The following is a 17,124-nucleotide window of genomic DNA, read 5'->3' as shown; positions in this document are numbered from 1 at the left end:
GCAGTGCAGCTTCTAATTGGTTAACAAGTTAACAATAGAACATTTTGATTCGCAGTTCATGGATAAAGTGTACATTTTTTCCCGGTTTGACTGAACTGAACACGAGAGGAATGGTTTGTTTTCGTCACGTGATCGGAAGTATGTGTTGGAAGTTCAACGCCAGTAGGAAGTGTGTTTATTTACGATGCGGCGACACACATCTCTGAAGTGTTGAAATACAGCAGCCAGCCTTTTATTCTGGGAGGATTCACTGTGTTTTCTATGAAAACAAGCGCGGTTAGTGTCGCTGTTGAGTCTGGTGTACCGCCTGCTGTCTGATTTTGACTGTGAGCACTCAACCTTCGCATGCTAGTTTTAGCTAAGTGGCTAGCTAAGTTGGATCGCAACCTTGCCCCGTCCGTCACCACAGCCACGCTGAGTTTTGTGCTGTCTGCTGATGGTGAAAGCTTTTTTAATAAGTCTGTTGTCATTTCCACTTTGTTGTAGTGTTGCTAATGTCGAAGCACTGGCTGACAGTCCGCGGTGTGCAGTTTGTGTAACACTAACTGTCCCTGTAGTCCTGTCCTTAGTGGTTTTGACAAGACATGACCACCTACTGACAGCGGCATTAGGCTGGCACCGACATGGACTCAACAAAGCTGGGTCGATAAGTCCACGAAGAGCTACATCTGTCGTGTTTGGCGGTGAGTCAGTAACATTGCTGTCGGTATACTACATTAACGCTGAGCTCATGGTCGCTGTAATGTTAGTCAGGTCGTGTTATGATGCTGCTGTGCTAACAGCTAACTTTAGTGGAGTAAGTTATCTTAAAGTTACTGTCACTCTGCCAACGTCGGATAAGTGAAGGCAGCCTGTGATAATCCATCGACTATGATTAGACTCTGTCGCTGCTGTAACTCTGTCTCTGACTCTTAAGCTCATAAAAGTAAGAATACCAGTGTATACATAACGTTATCCCTGAACATTCAATATCATTAAAAAACGTCACACAGACTGTGTAGAATAGCGTGACCATGCTTAATGTTATGACAGAACTGGACTGGAGCCTCAGGCAGTATTAGGCATGGGAATACTCCCAGTGTTAATATCACACAAAAGCGGTGATGAGAAGTGTAAACTGGAGGTTTTATTTGGCAGATGTCTTATGCCATGAATGCCGAATACATCGACAGACCAACAGTTCTTGAAACATCTTAAAGTCATACTGAAACATGCACTTACATGTGGCTATGAACAAAGTCGTTTTTTTAAATGCTCGATTTTAGAATGGAATTTGGCGAATGATAGCTCTGCTACAAGAGAACAGAGTGTATTTTGCCCAATGAGGACAGAGTTTTGATCAACTTAGCAAATTACTGCCATTATGAAACCACTCTATCTCAGTAGGTGAATAAACTCGGTGTCCTGTGTTTATCAGACATTGAACACCTCCCCTGTGAGGACTACAACCCAGAGGGTCGTGTTTTTAAGTGGCTCTCATCATCCCTGAGCCACCAGAATGTTGGAGGGCCTTGTTGCCTGGGTGCTAAACACATACCTGGGAAAATATGTCAGCAACCTGAACACGGATCAGCTCTCCATCGCCCTTCTGAAAGGTAATTACACATGCATCTGTCTTTTCCTTAGCTTGCATAGACTCGACACTTTAAGTAAAATGATGTCTGCTTTTGTTGTTATGAGGTGGTAATGACTTGATTTTAGTTGAAAGTGCAGGTCAATTTGAAAAGTCTAAACTTTATTATATCTCAGTGGGAGATTTCTTTACTCTTACTCTTTACTAAATTTCAAGTCTATGCAAATTGTTTTGAATACTGTATGTGAACACTTGGATGTGAGACTTAAGGCTGCAATGTTCTCTACGACCCGCACTATGAAAGTGTTGGATGGACTACACTACATGCTGTATATTGTATAGCTTTTCTGAGAGCTTTCCCAGTAGTACACACAGTGACATACTGTCATATGTACTGTAGTGCCTTATGTTGGTAGAAAGACAGCGGCACAAGCAAACAATGGCAAACTATTCGGAATCGACATGAGCGAGAGTGGCGCCACTTCTCCATCTTGGCACTGCTGTGTGTTTTTTGTAGAGAAACATGTTTATATTCCTCAAAGTAAAGTATCACATCAGGCACTCCAGTTTATTATGTTCACCTAATTAAAATTAAGTCAGTGTAAAACAACAGCGCTGTAATAAATCCCCCTTCATGAAGGTTATAATGTTCAGTTTGTGTTGAAACTGTTTCAGAAATGTGTTGATTCTGTAGCTTACTTGCATGTAAGTGGGGTGGACAAACAAAATAGAAACACTTGTCAGTATAACACAATACATTGCGTGTCTGGTTCCTGTGGCCCCGCAGGTGCAGTGGAGCTGGAGAACCTCCCTCTGAGGAAAGATGCCCTCCGAGAGTTTGACCTGCCATTTGAAGTCAAAGCAGGTGAGACTCACCGACTGATGACCTCACAAAGTTTAAACGCAACTAACTAAAACAAACTCTAACCAAAGTGGAATAAGGGACTGCTCGTAAATGTGCAGATTTAGGCACATTTACTGTGTGAGTCTGAACTCATCAACCCTCTCTGATTAGTTTATGTGTTTTCCCTCAGATCACTGTGCACGAGTTTAAGTTCATGTGATTTGTGTTTTTTCTGGAAGCAGCTGGACCTCAGTTATGTACTAAAACTTTATTAATGTAAAATAACATTATATGTAACTGTGTAAGGGGCCATGATGTCTGTAGTCAATATGGCAGGTACATGGAAATTCCACAAAGGTCATTATTTTAATTAGTCCCACTGTTTCAGTGTGGCTGGTGCTGTTTGCACAGTTGATATAGTTTAATCCTCCACCATCAACCTAGCAGCTTGTTGACACAGTACATTAACTGTGTTTTACATCGTGTCTGAAGGTAGAAGTGTCAGTGCATTGTATGCATCCATCATAACAAACTGAATCAGGATTTTCCCGTCTGGTGATGCTCTGTGCTCTGATGTAATGACGGAGGAGCAGCGTTCTTCATGCCTGCCTGCTTTCACTGCTGATATGAAATGCCTCTGAGGGAGGTTTGAGAAGTGCTTTGATCTGCAAAACATCAACTACATCAGTGCTATACACGTGTATATATATATATATGTATGTATGTATATATGTATATGTGTATATATATATGCATATATACACGTGTATATATATATACATACGTGTATATATACGTATATATATGTTGATTTAAACTGTGAAAAGTTCCATCCTGAGTGACAGGAGACATTGAACTGTTTCGACAGGCTCAGTAATCCTCCTCATTACGTCGGTGTAAAACAGGTGGAGTGCCCCTTTTAACAATACAATTTATAACCATTGTCAGCACTCTAACTAGCAGTGAATGTCCATGAGTATGGTTTAACACAAAAGCCATAACAGCTGATAACTCAATGGACAGTTTAAATGTCAATACAACACACACAGCACACGATTAAAAGAGATTATCTATAACATCTGCAGAAGCCTCTTATTTCACTTCTCTAAATCTAGTTAGAATCTAAATTCACAGTTTGATATTAGTTGTTATTTCTTCAGCTTCATGCCGCAGTGTGATCCGTGCATCATGTTGTTTTTCTCCAGGCTTCATTGGAAAGATTACCCTCCAGATCCCTTTCTACCGGCCTCACAGTGACCCATGGGTCATCTCCATGTCCCAGCTCAACCTGATCATCGGCCCCGCCCAGCAGCAGGAGTATGATGGAGAGAAGGAGCGGGAGGAGGAGAGAGCTCGTAAGAAACGCCTCCTCAAAGCTCTCGAAGACAAATTCAAAGTAGGTGCATCAACACTGCAGATTTTCTGTGGATTTAGCTTCCCGTTCTCTCGTAAGCATTACAGCCTCACAGGGACAGAGCAGCTACAGACTTGTAGTCATGTGCAACATACCTGTAAGTTACTTCTTCAGCTCACACCAACACAACTGAGGTTATGTCCCTGAACTATTATTCTCTGGTGGTGAGACAAAGGCAGTGCTGGTATCACACTGCTTCTCGTAGCAGCAGGAAGTCTGAATGCTCGGCTTCCTTCACTTATTTATCGTGTCTAACTTATATTCTTATATATTTATGATGGTTTGTGCTCCTGCAGAGCGAGTGTGAACAGAGAGGAGAGTCTTACTGGTACTCTGCCACTGCCTCAGTGGTCACCAGGATTGTGGAAAACATCGAGGTAAGACACAACATGAGATACTAGAGCTGACACTATATCATGAACAACACACATATTCTATGTAAGTTCAAATGAGTAGTTTATTTAGTGAGTTAGTTTCCATGTCACCATGTTTATATCAATGAGGGTAGGCTACAGTGCAATAGCCTACTGAAATCATTCCTCCTGTTTAATAATGGACATTAAGAGAATGAGAGTGTTTTTTGACAGTTGTCAAAAAAAAATGGGTTCTAAAGTTAACCTGAAGCTCTTAGGCTTCAGCTGTCTGAGTCAGAATACTAAAGTGAGTATCTTCCAAAGTTTGCACTAAAAAGACTGACTGTGGAAGACGTCTGCTTAATTCAGACGACTGAATTTTGGACTATATTCTGGATTTTGTCCTCCGTCACTTTAGGACAGAATCTCTTAATATCCAGTATGAACAGGAGGAATGATGACAGCCAGCAGAACCTGTTTCAGTGTTCATATGAGCACCTGAGAGAACAGAGAATTTCCACTGCACAAAGTAACCAGGTGTTGTTGCTGTTAAACTCTGAGTCACAGACTGAACTCACTTTTCTTGTTTGTGTAGCTGAATATCCAAGATGTGCATCTTAGATTTGAGGATGACTTCTCCAACCCAGAGAAACCATTTTCCTTTGGGGTTTGCATCAACAACGTTTCTGCTCAGAACCCCTCCAAAGAGTCGGTAAGTGTTCGCTCGAAGGGATTTTAAACTAACAACGTGACAAGATTAGTGATATTCATATGAACACTGTTACTGTAGTTCATGTTTTAACCCAAACTACATGTTTGTACATACAAACAGATACAATGCAGTAGGTCAGTACTTAGAGGGACCATTCACCAGACTAATAGTTAGTATCTCATATTTATGAGATCCGTATGTTGTAGTTATGAGGTCTTTATATTGTATTCGGCTGCCTCAGGTGATTCTGGACTACCATGGGTCTTTGCATTTGAGCTTAATGGGGGTTTTCTTTGGCTTTGCAGGTCCAGAAGCTCCTCCGACAAAAACAGCTGGAGATAGAAGACTTCAGCGTCTACTGGGATACAGAGTGTGAGATGCTGGGAAAGCTTCCCGCAAATCAGATCCAGGTCAGACCTCCAGCAGATAGGAGCCAGCTCCCTCCCCGAGTTTCCCATTTCACTTTTTCTTTAGACTTTTATCCTGAATTATACCAAACTGAACAAACAGCAGCATACAGACATTCCTGCTGCTGCTGATAGTGATTTGTTGTTTGTGCTTAGGGTGAGATGTGACTCGCTGTCGTTCTGCCAGGGACATTAAACAGATAGGGGGCCACCTGTCTGAAGGAAATGACTTTAATGCCTAACTATACCTTACAGGGTGATTTTCAGTAATGAATGATATTAAGAAACACCAAATACAAGCTGCTTGTACTGTGGAACCTGCCAATTAGAAAGTCTCTTGAATTATGTAATGTGATGTTGTAAATGCACTGTCTGGACAGATTCTCTCTAGCTGAAGAGGTAAAGCCCCACATGTTTGTTTTGTAACTGTACAGGAGGCGATGACCCAGTGTATGCAGAGCCGTGAGCATCAGTACATCTTTGAACCAGTGTGTGCCTCCGTGTTGCTTAGAAGAAACGCCTCCAAGGAGCCTCTGAGGTCCAGAAACACCCCACGGATTGAAGGCCAGGTTCAGCTGGAGCCCATGTCCTTACGCCTGTCCCAGGTCTGTGTGAACACTTGACGCACTTCTTTACTAACAGTGGCAGTTACATTAACACGTAATATCTCCGAGTGTTTCAAGACAGTACGCTGAACTCCTCATTGGTCAAAAGAAAAGACAAATCATCTCTTCATGTTTTCTGATTTTCCATCTCCAAACATATACTTTACTTTTGAATACTTTAAACCATTTTACCATGCTGTATTTGTATTGTGTTTGTTTTACAAAGTCAGCACATTATTAATAGGGTTGTCTTCATTATTTAGTCAAGTTATAATTCTTTCTCAGATACAGTGGTTTCTTTATTCACACGCTCATGTTATGGGTTTCAGCAGCCATGTTCAAAACTAAAACTATACACATTTTCAGTATATTTATACTTTTATTTGTAATTGCCATATAATCAGACTTGTCAGACCAAAAGCTAATATGAGACAACAGTCAACTTTCTACAAATCAAATAGGGATCTTCCAAAGTTCTTTGTGCCTCCATGGACACACTTGTTTTGTGTTGAAGCCTCTTATTAGCGTCAGCTGAACTTTACGCTGCACAGAACGAGGACTGTACATCCTAACGTTTTGTCCCCTATCAAGACCAGTAACTCTGCAGAGCATAATTGGAATTAATCAGTGAATGAAAACAGTATTAGCATTAAAAAGAAAGAGAAAGTGTGGAGAGTGTGACTCTGTTGTACTGACGGAAGTGATGTGGAGATCTACATTATACTGAATTTACCATGTGAACTGTTATGTTTTTTTTACCAGCCTTTATTTTTATGTGTGGGACATCAACAAATAGATAACAGAGAAAATAAGGACAAATAAAACAAGACAGAACAGAACAGGATAGGACAAGGTAACATTAACTAGAAGGTCTTTTCACAAATTAGTCTGACTGTGTGGTTGTATCCACTTCCTGCTCTTTACAGCACATGTTACTCTAAACCACCTCCTGTCTTTTACCTGGCAGATGCCTACTGATAAGTTTACCGAGCAGTGTGTGTGTGTGTGTGTGTGTGTGTGTGTGCGTTGTCTCTTAGGTCCAGTACCAGCAGATCATGGCGTTCCTTAAAGAGCTGGACCGCCGGGAGAGAGAGATGCTTTACCGAAAGTGGAGACCCAAAGTCCCCATTTCTGGGAAGTAAGTTTATAGTTGTATAGTGGGAGCAGTTGGCTTTCTTACATTTGCAAACTTATTTGGACACAAAAAAGTGATTCAGACTGGCCGCATTGCATTTCACTACACATATTGCTTGTGTAATAAACCAGATTGAAGCCTGTAACGTTGTTTTTTTCCCTGTAGCTGCCGGCAGTGGTGGATGTTTGCCATCCAGGCCAACCTGAGTGACATCAGGGAGCAGCGGCGGCGAGGCAGCTGGGACTTTGCCCTGCAGCGGGCACGAGATGCCCAGACCTACACCAGCCTCTACTTCAGAAGGCTCAAAGGGGTCCCACTGAGTCCTGAGGAGGAGGTACTATACTAACATGATGTATCAACAAATAATCAATTCTGAAGCTATCCAACCATAGTGTCTGTTGTACATTGCAACTACATGAATATGCACCCAGCGTTCTTCAGTTTCTTAGGTAACCCAGTGTGGTATTTTTAGATGATGTCCTTTTTGAACGCACATCACCGAGCTGATGTTTGCGTTTGTCTTTGTCACCCAGAGTGAGCTGGAGCGAGTGGAAGAGGAGCAGACGTTAGAGGAGCTGCAGAGTCTCCAAGAAATTGTCCACGACTGGTTTCGAAAGCAGGAAGAGATCGCAGAGGTACGCTTAGAGGATTCATACTGGTGTTCAGTGCTGTATAAAGTGAAAAATCAAACTCATCAATGGTCTTTGTGGGAAGAGAAATGCCTTCTGCCTCATGTTAAACTCCTGTTAACTACACTCTCACAATCAATCATCAAACTGTCTCCGATCTACTAAATGTGTCTTTGTTGTAGTTTCAGCTTGTGGTCTTCCTCTGTCTCCTCTTCCAGAATGTGCGAGAGCCCAGCAGTGACCCCCAGTCCTGTTCACCCACCACATCCATCCCCAAGAGCGGGAGCTCAGGGATGATCCAGTACCTGCAGTCTTGGTTCCCGGGCTGGGGAGGCTGGTATGGAGATTCCCAGGACCCAGACAGGCCTGAAGAGCTCCTGCCAAGTCCGTCCACCTGGGATATTCTAGGTGGGAGACTCACTCCTGTCTGCTGTCACAAGATAATTACATATTCTGTTGCAATAAATTATTCCTGAGTTCTCCTGTATAATATGCTAGGCTTTTGTGTTTTATATCACCTGGTTTTCTGTAGCATTGGTTGAAATCTTATTCCTGTAGTGACAAAGACATTATATAATATGTGCTGACCCCGATGATATAATGCTTCTCCAGCAGAGACAGAGGACTTGTTCGACCCTTTGGAGGACTCTCACACTCTCAACACGTTCACCAGGCGGGATCACCTGTTTGCCCGGCTGGAGTTCTTACTGGAGAAGGGCGCAGTCACGCTCTTCCACCAGGACAGGAGGGGGGACACGCTGCACGACAGTGGGGTCATCCAGTTGGAGTTTTCAGGTACACAGAAGCAGCGTTGTTTCAGGGTTTGGTTTGGTTTGAGAGTGTAACGGTAAAGTTTTATCAATGTGTGATCGGTAGAGTTGGGCATTTCTAGTCCCAAGTATTATGTATTACCCAAACAATGGATAATACAAAACAAAGTTCATCCTGTAAATCCAATATTTCCATGTAGTCGTCCTACTAATTGAGTTTTGCAGCATTGTTCTAATATGACCACAGATGCCAAAAGAATAATAATAACCTTGTTACATCTGTTCAGGAAAATCTCAGACAATTGTATATGTCATCAACTATTTCGATTAATCTTTTATCAAGGAAAAATGTCAGCCATTCTCAGGTTCCAGCTTTTCAAATGTGAAGATTTGCTGCTCTTTCTGTTTTCTATCACAGTAAACTGCATTTAGTCTATTTAGAACAATAATCAATAATCAAAACAATAATCAATTGATTTTAAAGATAATTAATTAGAAAATAATCATAGCCCAAGAGATTTTACAGGTGAAAAACAAATGAAGGGCTAGAGAGTCGTATATTATCGTCACTCTCTTGTTCAGGGTGTGTTTGTCTCACCGACAGACAGACAGTCAAACAGACAGTTGTTACAGTAACACGTGTTCTGCTGCCTTGATTTAATTCACTGTGACCTTGTTTCCACAGGGGTGAAGGTGAGTGTGGAGTCTCTCCCTCGCTCTGAGTCCTCCCTGTTGTCTGTTAAGCTGGGTGGTTTGTTCTTGAGAGACTTGACTACTCAGGGCACCATCTTCCCTGTCCTGGTGTCTCCCAAAACGGTAAGCAGTGATGGACAGAAGTGGACAGGGGGTCATGATCTCTGCTCCTCAAGTACATGATATTGATATTATTTTCTGCTGTATGCTGTATCACGCTGGTCATGTTTTTAACATTTGCAACTTGTTGTAGGACAAAGTTGTTGTTGCCATTAACCAGCCGGCCGGCCAGTCCAGCAGTACCTCTGGTAAGATTTTTAAGAATTGATTTAATACTATTTTCTCAATTTAAACTATATTAAATAATATTTTCTCTGACCTTGTTACTACCTCAGATATGTTCAAAAGTGTACTTAACTGTTTTTATGGGCCATAGTTTGAATAAACTTTGCAGAGGAGATTATTATTTTTAGTTTGGTCTATCAATATTTCTGCTCTGCTGCGAGGGGTGTTTATAATGATGTGGGAAGTTCACTCAACATGAAACTGCTTCTTTATTTATGTGCTTGTCGTTCCTGATTTTTCCTACCTTTTCATTTTTAAAAAGTAAAAAATACTCAACATTATTTTAATGCTGTTTCATCACTACACCTTACTGTCGTGTAACTAGATGAGGCTGGTAAAAGTTTAGAGGGTGCCATGCTGTTACCCAGTGTTGCTCTGTGTGTAATAGTAGTAATACTGTGTGTAAAGGCTGATCATCATTGCAATCCTAATCATCAGTATGTTCAGTCCATCCAAAATGTTTATAATAATGTTATGTTAATGTAAATAACAATGCACAAGTTTGAGAAGTTTGTCTTTAATAGACACCATGTTTGTTTTGTGTTTGTGTTGTCAGAATGCAATGCAGAGTGCTCTTCATCACCAGTGTTTGAGATGATTTATGAGCGTAACCCTGTGAGGTGTAAGTTTGAGAGAAGACTGGAAGTGAACACGAGTCCACTGAACATCATCTACAACCCACAAGCAATCAAAAAAGTGACTGAGTTCTTCTATAAGGGAAGAGTTCATACCTCAGGTAAGTACTGAAACTACTTTGGTGTGTAAACATCAGTCTGGAACAGACAGACTGGCGTTGCTACTGCTCTAATTACCTCAAAGTGAACATGCAATGTGATCAATCGATCAATGTCACCTGCTGAGCTGAATCAGACAGATCCTGACACATTGAGTGCATCATGATCAACTTAATTAGATGATGGTTTGAACAGCTGGCTCAGTTCAGTATATGGCCTTTCCTGACTTCATTAGCGCCTCTGCTTGTTTCTCTTGAAGCTTAATATATTTCACTAAAGTGTTCATCTGATGTTAGCAGAGTCGCTTTTCATTTTAAGCCTTCACTATAAGCTAATTTCACTCACACATGAAACACTGGAAAGATTTTGGACGCACCCATACTATAGAGATCATGTTATTAAAGCCACTTGTTGACATTACATTACATACCGATGGCAGTTATAGCACTGACCCCTATGACAACAGGTTGAGGAGCCCACATTTATATCCTGTAAAACTTTTATTTAATAGAATAGCAACAAGACACTACATTTGATAAAACAGTTAACAAATGTTAACTACTACGACAACCATTAAATATTAACTACATAACTACATGTATGTGTGCCAACAGTGTCCTCTCTGATTCTAGAAGTATAGAAGTCCGTAAAGTCTTTTAGCACCACTTTAAAGAACATAATGCTAGTATAATTCATCATTTACTTCAGATATTTTTGAATACCAGCATATTCTTGTATTTTAAACACATTTCTTTGATACCCAGGTTTTGGCTATCAGTCAGAGCTGGAGCTGAGAGTGGCAGAGGCTGCCAGGAGGCAGTACAACAAGCTGAAGATGCAGACCAAGGCAGAGATCCGACAGACCATTGATCAGCTACTCGTGGGAGAGTTTATTGTAAGAGAGATTCACTGGAAGCTGACATGAAATAATTGGCAGCTAAATCGTTTCTAAATATCACTGATGTGTTCGCTTTGTAGGAGAACAGTAAGCGTTGGACCATGAAATTGGACATCTGTGCCCCCCAGGTCATTTTCCCTGATGACTTCCAGTCAGAGGACCCGATGTTAGTTGTTGTTGATTTAGGTAGAATTCTCCTCACAAACTCTCAAGGTAAAACAATCAACCATTTTACCAATAAATAAAAAGGATATAGCCAAATATCTTCATTCTTTTGCCTAATGAGTAACTGTGCCCATACCTATTGTTATTCATTTTCTTTGAAGATGACACTAAGGCCAGCTCAAAAGCTACTCAACCTGAAAGGGAGGACATGAGTGATGATGAGTACCAGACACCCCTTGCCACCCCTCCAGAGTCTCCACCACCTGAATTAGACATGCCTTTGAAAGAACAGCTCAAAAGCAGTGAACTTCCCAGCCTCAGATCCCCTGAAAGTACACAGGCCTACAGCAGAAAGCTTTATGAAAAATACTCCTTGTCCTTTAAGGACCTGCAGATAATGGTTGGCCGCTGTAAGGACAACTGGAAACATCTTCAAGAGAGCGAGGTAGGGCCTACTCATGTGGTGGAGAAGTTCAATGTGCTGCTGCAGCTTGAGCAGAGACTGCGCTACACATCAGACCCCCAGCTCCCTGGGGCCGTGCTGTCAGGAACCCTACCAGACCTCAAGGTCCATATCAACCTTGAGAAGATGACCGCCCTCAGGAGTTGTCTGGCTAGGCTAAGCAGTCCATCTGAAGGGGACAAAAGCCAAGAGAGAGGCCCAAATATAAGGTCTCCTGACCCTCTTACCCTCCGCCATGACAAGATCTTTCAGAGGGAGGACAGCTCCTGGAAGCTGCAGGGTTCAGCCAGGAACCTGACCCAGAGCGTGATGACTTTAGAGCAGCACACACGGGAAGTTCTGGTGGAATCCCGTCTACTATTAGCTGAATTCAACATTAACTATATGCAGCTTGGTGTAGAGAGTGATGGCCGCTACATATCTGTTCTCAAGGTGTTTGGCACAAATGCTCATTTTGTCAAGCGGCCTTACGATGCTGAAGTCTCTCTGACTGTCCATGGTCTTCTGCTGGTGGACACCTTACAGACCTATGGTTCAGACTTCGACCTCCTTGTGGCTTCTCATAAGCATCTCAGTTTTGACATACCCACGGGCAGCCTCCTAGAGAGCCAGCCTTCGTCCCCTGTGTTGTCTGATGGCAGATCTCCCCAGCATCAGGACCACCATACCGAGGCATCCTCTGGTATGCCCATGGATAGACTCTCCCCCTTCAGTTCCTTTCTCAAAGACCAGGAGGCCCTGATTAAGCTTGAGTACCAGTTTGTGAGCTCAGACTGCCCCTCCATGAACTTAGACAGCTCCCTTCAGGTGACCAGCATGCAAGTCAATAACTTGGACATCATTCTTAACCCTGAGACCATGGTAGAGCTACTTAAGTTCCTCCAAAAGTCCTTCCCCAAAGAAGAAAGCTCCTGGACATCATCAGCGCAACAACATACAACACAGCCTTACAGTGAGGAAGGGGAGGGGACATATCAGGCCACCTATGACCAGAACAAAGAGCTGACTGTGGAGATCCACCGCCTTAACCTGCTCCTCCTTCGTACTGTGTCCACTGGCACTGTCCTGGGTGCTGAGAAGAAAGGGTTGAAGATTGCCACTGCCAGCATCACTGGCACCAAGGTCAATGTGTCCATGGGCAGTCGGTTGGACATCAATGGTTCACTTGGGTCCATGCAGTTGGTGGACCTCACCCAGGAAGGAGGCCGCAGCCAGTTTGTGGTCAGCATTGGCAGTGTTGAGGACAGCTCCTCAACTCTCGGTGGATTAACATTCCTTGCTGACACAGGAGATTCTCCCTCAGAAGCTTTAAATTTCCGCCTAATGGAGAAATCCCAAGGGGAGTGTTCCTTGCAACTTCAAATGGCGTCCTTGCACTATAACCACTCAGCCAAGTTCCTGAAGGAGCTCAGTCTGTCTGCCAATGAGGTAGAAGACAATTTCCGTTCCATGCTGAAAAGTGCTGCCACCAAAGTGTCAACCGTTCTGGCCACCAAGACGGCAGAGTACAGCGGAATGGTTTCACTCTTTGAGACTCCCTCACGGAGAAGTCGAACTCAGAGTCAGTGCTGGGCTTATCCTTTTGAGGATGAGGAGGATCTTCCCATGGAAGAACCTGAATCCACCCTAGACACATTTTTGGTGAAGCTGACCCTTAATATCAGCATAGAATCGCCAGTTGTGTCCATTCCCCGTAAACCTGGACACCCTGAGCTATTGGTTGGTCATCTGGGGAGCATAACGATTCAGAATTTTGTTACTGGGCAAGACTCTGAAGGAGGGAGGTTGCAGGTTTTGGTGAAGGATATTCGACTGTATTCACTCAACATGAGTCATTTGGTTTTGAAGAGGGCACCCAGAGGAGATAACGTTGGCAGCATGTCGCCATCCCACAACGGGAGCATCAATCAGGATGGACCACAGTTCACACGTCAGGACTTCTTTGATTCCCTCAGCCGCGGAAAAGGTGAGACTGTTACACAATTTAAGGATATTTTTATTCTAAATGCTAGATTAATTTGGTAATGCAAATAATGCAAGCGGACATTTTATGTGCAGCTTGTGACACAAGATTACATGATTTATTCTCTTCATCAGCCTTCCATATATTGAAAGACACCACTATACAGTTCACCCTGGAGAAAGTTCCCATTGACGAAGACACCCAGTTCACCTTCCTCACCACAGAGGAGCCCTGCAAGAGCACAGGGTTACTGAGAGTCGAGGGCAAATTCGTCAACCCTGTCCAGGTAAACACTACATCAATACTGTCAATTCTCAAATTAAAGCTGGTATTCAAATAATGGCCATGTCTCAAATACTAGCAGTATTTATATTGTGGCCAACTTGAACAAAGACCAGTTCCAAATAAAGGCTGTGTAAAAAAGGAAATACAGAGAGGGGATCAGCTTTACTATAATGGTACTATACAATACAACAACAGAGTCATGTCATACTCACCACTCTGCTGCTCTCCATTTAACAGAAATACACTTTCACTCATTAATTCCAGCTTCCTCTACTTTGCTTTTCTTTCCATCACTATTGAATTACTCTATTAAAGACCCTTCCTGCAGGCGTTATACAAAGGCAGTAAAGAGATCATTTCCACTGTGCCACTGGAAGGTTTTTAATATTATCAGTTCAGGAAGTGTTGACGTCATTCCCGTTAACTACTAAGTAGAACAACTGGAGTGACTTAGTAAGTGAAAACTGTACCTCTGTTAAAAAGAGATATTCAGGGCAGCACACTGTGAATATGACAAGACTGTTGTATAATAATACTGTGGACATGTACGTTCTTATTTATTATCGAATTAATCAAGACAGGAAGTGTTGAGTTTGTATTAACCACAAAACAGGAGTCTTCTTCCTAAAATATACTGGGGTAAATTTGGAGTAACAACCTGTCTCTAATATAAGCCCATTACAGATAAAGGCCAGGTTCTCCCTTTATTTGAAATAGAAAAAGACCCCAGACAAAGTAGTTACAGTAGATTACATTACAAGTCAAACTAACTTAAGATGTAGCAGCCTTTCTTTTACCACAACAAATTTTTGATCAAAGTTTTGAAAGGTCCTACACCCCCATGGTAAACTCACACTGGTAATTAGTGTTAGACACATTACACCTTTATTATTCTTATTAGTGCATGGAGTTGGGTGTCCTCATGTAATTCCAGCACAGCTCCACCTTCAACTTGAGCTGAGGTCTGATCAGCCAGAATAAGTCTCGATGGGTGTGCAGGGCCTTAACATGAAATGTTTGATGTGGGGTCACTGACTGGTTACTAATTGTATCAATATTTGGTGATAGGTGTTCCTGTGCAAGCCTGTGTATGAACAAGTCCTCCAGACACTGGACAATTTGTCCCTGATTGAGGAGCAACGTGTCACACCCAGCCAACCGCCCACACCCCCACCACCAACTCCTTCCTCCACCAGACCTCACCGCTTTCCTGACCCCCAGGGAGGGCTGTTTGCAAGGGACCCTCCCCATATCAGCTTCTCCCACTCGTCGCTTTCCTCTCCTTTGCCTCTACAGTCTCACAAACCCACCCTTCACTCTCCCTCATTCACTCAGCTGAAGGTCACCTTGCACGTGGCAGAACTGCAGGTCCAGCTCAGTGCCGACCTGACCCAGGGCTCCCAGGGTTTGGTCAGTCTGCGTTTCCAAGATCTGGAGGGAGTCTTTACCAAAGACCACCCTCACCTACTGGCAGTCCAGCTGGCTCTGCGCTCACTGCTAATGGAGGACCTCCTGGAGCAGAACCCTGAGTCTAAGTACAAACATTTGATGGTGTCTCGCGGAGCTCCCAAGCCCTCCACGTTCAGTCCAAAGGAGTACCTTTCCCAAAGCTGTCCATCAGCATCCAATGCCTTGTACCCAGACATGCCCCGCTCACTGCCTGCCCACATGGAGGAGGCCCAGAATGTCTTCCAGCTCTATCAGAGGCATCCCAGTACCCCCTCAGCTAGCAGTCGCAAATCCAAGAGGGACCCAGACTGTCCCAGCACTCCACCTCCCTCTCCTACCCACCATACACCCTCCCCTGAGCCACCCCCAGACTTTGACGACTCATTAGTTCATATCAATGTGCTGCTGGTGGACCAGAACCACCCAGAGTTCAAAACACGCTATGGCAGTGTGGGACGAAGTGTGGATGTTGACTTTAACTGCCTGGACGTTTTGATCACACTACAGACCTGGGTGGTTATCCTGGACTTCTTTGGTATTGGCTCCACAGCCAATAATCATGCAGTGAGGGTGAACCCCATGTCACCTCAACCGGTGCCGGGACACCCTCTGTTTGAGCCAGACATGAGTGAGGAAGAGACAACAGAGCCCGTCAACACTAGAGTGGACCTAAAGGTGGGTCGCTGGACCTGGTTAAATTTTCATGTACGGTAGGAACAAATGATACTGTAACCTAGCTGCAGTGCTCCAGGGATGTTAGCGTCAGTCTGTCTGTTCGTCTGTCCATCCACCACATAGTTCATGGTTCATGGTCCCCAGAGGATTAATGCTGATCCCTGGTGATCCTCTGAGATTTCCTGTAGCACAGCAGCAGATAGACAGGTTCACTGCTTCTGAGTGAAATATCTCAAAACATTTGGATTGATTTGTGAAACATAGAACAGATTAATATATTTTATATATATTGACTAATAGTTGTTAGCTGCATTCCAGTGTGTGACTTATCCCACACCAAGCAGCATTTAAAAAATATCTGGTTCTGATTTGCAGTATGGTCCACTGTTGGGCTGGACTTATGTGCTACACTGCACTTTAACCGTGAAACCAGGGTATGAATTGTAGTGCTACACAGTCCTGCTGTCTTTATTACTGTAGCTGCTTTGTTTTGCAGAGACATCCTTCATAATTTACAGCTGATTATTATTGGATGGTGGCTAACAACTTCTCTCTCTGTTGATCTTGATGAAGCTTCTGAACGTGAATGCTTGGTGACTAAACCTGTCCATGTTTTGTTCGTAGGTTCATGCTCTGTCCCTTGTGCTGAACAAGAAACTTAATGAGCTTGCCAGAGCGAGTGTATCTAAGTTATCTGCTCATCTGGAAATGTTGGGTGTGTATGGAAACTTCATAGATGAAACAACCCCTACAACATTATGTGCTCTTATGTAACTGGGTTGAAAGTAATGTGATGTTATCACATTATGTCTGATATTACAGATGGCGACCTGGCATTACAAGGCAGTTTAGGAAGTTTGTCCCTGAGTGACCTTACCCCACACGGTGATCTCTACCGAGAGCGCTTCACCACTCGAGGAGGGGAGGCTCTTATTTTCAACATTCATAAGTACATATCATAAATGTTCCAACAGACATTTACTGAATGCATGATACTGAAGAAGAACTCTGA

General features: G+C 43.1%; 1 protein-coding gene across 1 annotated transcript in view; it reads left to right on the top strand.

Annotated features, from left to right (window-relative positions):
- The first annotated feature begins 542 nt into the window (after window positions 1-542).
- vps13d (vacuolar protein sorting 13 homolog D) overlaps window positions 543-17,124 on the top strand; it is a 44,869-nt gene continuing 28,287 nt past the window's right edge. Inside the window, exons 1-24 of the mRNA XM_070911102.1 lie at window positions 543-683; window positions 1,418-1,595; window positions 2,361-2,438; window positions 3,623-3,813; window positions 4,128-4,208; window positions 4,780-4,896; window positions 5,202-5,306; window positions 5,738-5,908; window positions 6,946-7,046; window positions 7,209-7,377; window positions 7,577-7,678; window positions 7,891-8,080; window positions 8,288-8,467; window positions 9,128-9,258; window positions 9,389-9,443; window positions 10,037-10,216; window positions 10,979-11,109; window positions 11,193-11,325; window positions 11,439-11,903; window positions 11,937-13,706; window positions 13,838-13,989; window positions 15,057-16,112; window positions 16,737-16,827; window positions 16,935-17,061. Of these exons, the coding sequence (XP_070767203.1) occupies window positions 1,499-1,595; window positions 2,361-2,438; window positions 3,623-3,813; window positions 4,128-4,208; window positions 4,780-4,896; window positions 5,202-5,306; window positions 5,738-5,908; window positions 6,946-7,046; window positions 7,209-7,377; window positions 7,577-7,678; window positions 7,891-8,080; window positions 8,288-8,467; window positions 9,128-9,258; window positions 9,389-9,443; window positions 10,037-10,216; window positions 10,979-11,109; window positions 11,193-11,325; window positions 11,439-11,903; window positions 11,937-13,706; window positions 13,838-13,989; window positions 15,057-16,112; window positions 16,737-16,827; window positions 16,935-17,061 (5,873 nt within the window). The 5' untranslated portion in view covers window positions 543-683; window positions 1,418-1,498. The remainder of the gene's footprint in view (window positions 684-1,417; window positions 1,596-2,360; window positions 2,439-3,622; window positions 3,814-4,127; window positions 4,209-4,779; window positions 4,897-5,201; window positions 5,307-5,737; window positions 5,909-6,945; window positions 7,047-7,208; window positions 7,378-7,576; window positions 7,679-7,890; window positions 8,081-8,287; window positions 8,468-9,127; window positions 9,259-9,388; window positions 9,444-10,036; window positions 10,217-10,978; window positions 11,110-11,192; window positions 11,326-11,438; window positions 11,904-11,936; window positions 13,707-13,837; window positions 13,990-15,056; window positions 16,113-16,736; window positions 16,828-16,934; window positions 17,062-17,124) is intronic.

The sequence above is a fragment of the Enoplosus armatus genome, chromosome 8 (genome assembly GCF_043641665.1).
Source record: "Enoplosus armatus isolate fEnoArm2 chromosome 8, fEnoArm2.hap1, whole genome shotgun sequence".
NCBI classification, from domain to species: Eukaryota; Metazoa; Chordata; class Actinopteri; order Centrarchiformes; family Enoplosidae; genus Enoplosus; species Enoplosus armatus.
The sequence above is the reverse complement of the archived record's forward strand: the minus strand, read 5'-3'. Positions and strand labels throughout refer to the sequence as shown.